This window comes from Trachymyrmex septentrionalis, unplaced genomic scaffold (assembly GCF_001594115.1).
Source record: "Trachymyrmex septentrionalis isolate Tsep2-gDNA-1 unplaced genomic scaffold, Tsep1.0 scaffold36, whole genome shotgun sequence".
NCBI classification, from domain to species: domain Eukaryota; kingdom Metazoa; phylum Arthropoda; class Insecta; order Hymenoptera; family Formicidae; genus Trachymyrmex; species Trachymyrmex septentrionalis.
Genome location: NW_017305525.1, coordinates 1,649,588 through 1,651,483, shown reverse-complemented (window position 1 = coordinate 1,651,483; position 1,896 = coordinate 1,649,588). Strand labels below are relative to the sequence as shown.

Sequence of the window (1,896 nt, the reverse complement as noted above, 5' to 3'; positions counted from 1 at the left end):
TTAAATCACATACTAATAATATTTTTAATTTGTATATTTAAATTGTAAATAATATAACTTTTAATTTAACAATGCAACTCGATTGGAAATTAGAATTGATTTAGAATCTTCTTTTACAAGTTGTATTTTGCACACCAAGAGATCCAATCTGTGCAGAGCATGAAGAGCGTCTCGTCGAGAAGGCGGCAGCAGAGAAAGCAGCAAACCCCAGGCGATGTCGAGAGCGACGAGAGCGAGTCTGACCCGGACCAACTGATAAGCTCGCGCACGGAATCGTCGAATCAGCTGGACGCTGGAAAATTAAAACATAGTACGTTCTAATCTGAGGTTTATTAAAACCTCAATTAATCGATATTCTAATGCACTGTCGTTTCAGTTCGCGCGGTCTCGGACTTTATCTATCACGGCACGTCGAGCACGTCTTCGGACATTTCTCCAATGTCCGAACAGAAGTCACTGCCACGGAGGGGGCGATCAAGGTAACGAATAAAATAACAAAATGTATAAATTATTAATCAATTCCACTTTGTCGTAATTTACCAACTTCTAGATCTCTCAGATCAATGTTAAAATATACAAAAATACAATTTGAGCGATTCCGAGTCAAACCTTTGCCAATGCACATTTGCATTGTTTAAATGAAATTTGAAAAAGCATGTAGCTGCAGTTAATAAAATTATTAAAAGTTATATTAAAAGTTATTACACTGAGTTAATTAGGCGCTTAGTTAATTAATATCTCATTTAGTCACTTGATTATAATCCTTACTGCGAAACGTTCGTTCCAAAGAAAATCCATCAGTGAGCTTGTTTCTTTTGGCTATCTCGTAAGATGGCATGTTCCCAGCAGGAGCTCTCTACGCACACTACTACCGCCGATCTCGGTCGCGGAGACCGCGTTCGTCGGCAGCAACCAGGGGGCGGTTGTACCCACGCCGGGGAACGGAGACCGACCGGAGCTCAGCGAGGCCGAGTGCGACATCGACTCTCTGAAGAAGCTGAAGCTGGGGCTGCGAAGCTCTTTGTGGTCGCGGCCAAGCACTCAGAATAATCCCTCCTCGGATTACTCCATCGCCGTCTAATCTGTCCCCGAATGTCACAATCCCCACGGTAGCACCCCCTTTTTTCTCTTAACCCCCCATGGGCCAAAGATTAGGTAAATTGATCTCTTCCCTTCGTGTCTCGTCAAGAATTTCCCCGTGGCCATTCGTAGGGCCAATCGACTGCCACGTCTTCTGTCGACGATAGATAAATTTACATTCTGCTCGTTAATGATGATCGAGGGAGAGGCGTGCATAAATAAGATCGGGAAGGATCGAGACAACGAAGATGGACAATTATAGAGGAACGCATGTGTGTGCACGTAAAAAAAGTCAGGTAGAAGATGATTTCTTGCCAGAGATGAAAAATCTTAAATCCCTGAAATATTTAAATTACACCACTATTTTAAAATATAAAATTAAGTTTTTGCATTGCAGATATTAGCTTTTGCAATATTTAATCAACGATATACTTACAGCTATGTAATGACAGAAGGCGACACTATAAGACCTATTCTTCTATAAACGTATGTCTTCGTTGATCGAGCCGAGAGAACTAGTCGAAAGTATCTATAAGTACGTGCTTCTTCTCTTCCTTGTCTATGACGCGACGCGAAATAATACACATGCGTGGAATGCGTGAAGTGCGTGAGTGAGTCCAAGTCCGAATGCGTGGATGATTGTCGAATCGCGTGTACGTATGCGTGCCAAAACGACAATTTGCTCAGACCGCTGCGAGTCGTTTCGCCGGCGGGCGATCCATTCGAGACCAAAGACTTAATCGTATGTACGAACAGAGCATGGGAGAGTACTTCGCGTATCATGAACAAGACAGGTGACAGGCTGCATCTTCCATT

The 1,896-nt window shown here is 42.8% G+C and overlaps 1 protein-coding gene across 1 annotated transcript in view; it reads left to right on the top strand.

Annotated features, from left to right (window-relative positions):
• The window catches only part of LOC108750339 (Down syndrome cell adhesion molecule-like protein Dscam2), a 144,295-nt gene extending 142,399 nt beyond the window's left edge, over nucleotides 1-1,896 (top strand). The window contains exons 28-30 of the mRNA XM_018489728.1: nucleotides 157-310; nucleotides 377-479; nucleotides 832-1,896. Coding sequence (XP_018345230.1) covers nucleotides 157-310; nucleotides 377-479; nucleotides 832-1,081 — 507 coding nt within the window. The 3' untranslated portion in view covers nucleotides 1,082-1,896. The remainder of the gene's footprint in view (nucleotides 1-156; nucleotides 311-376; nucleotides 480-831) is intronic.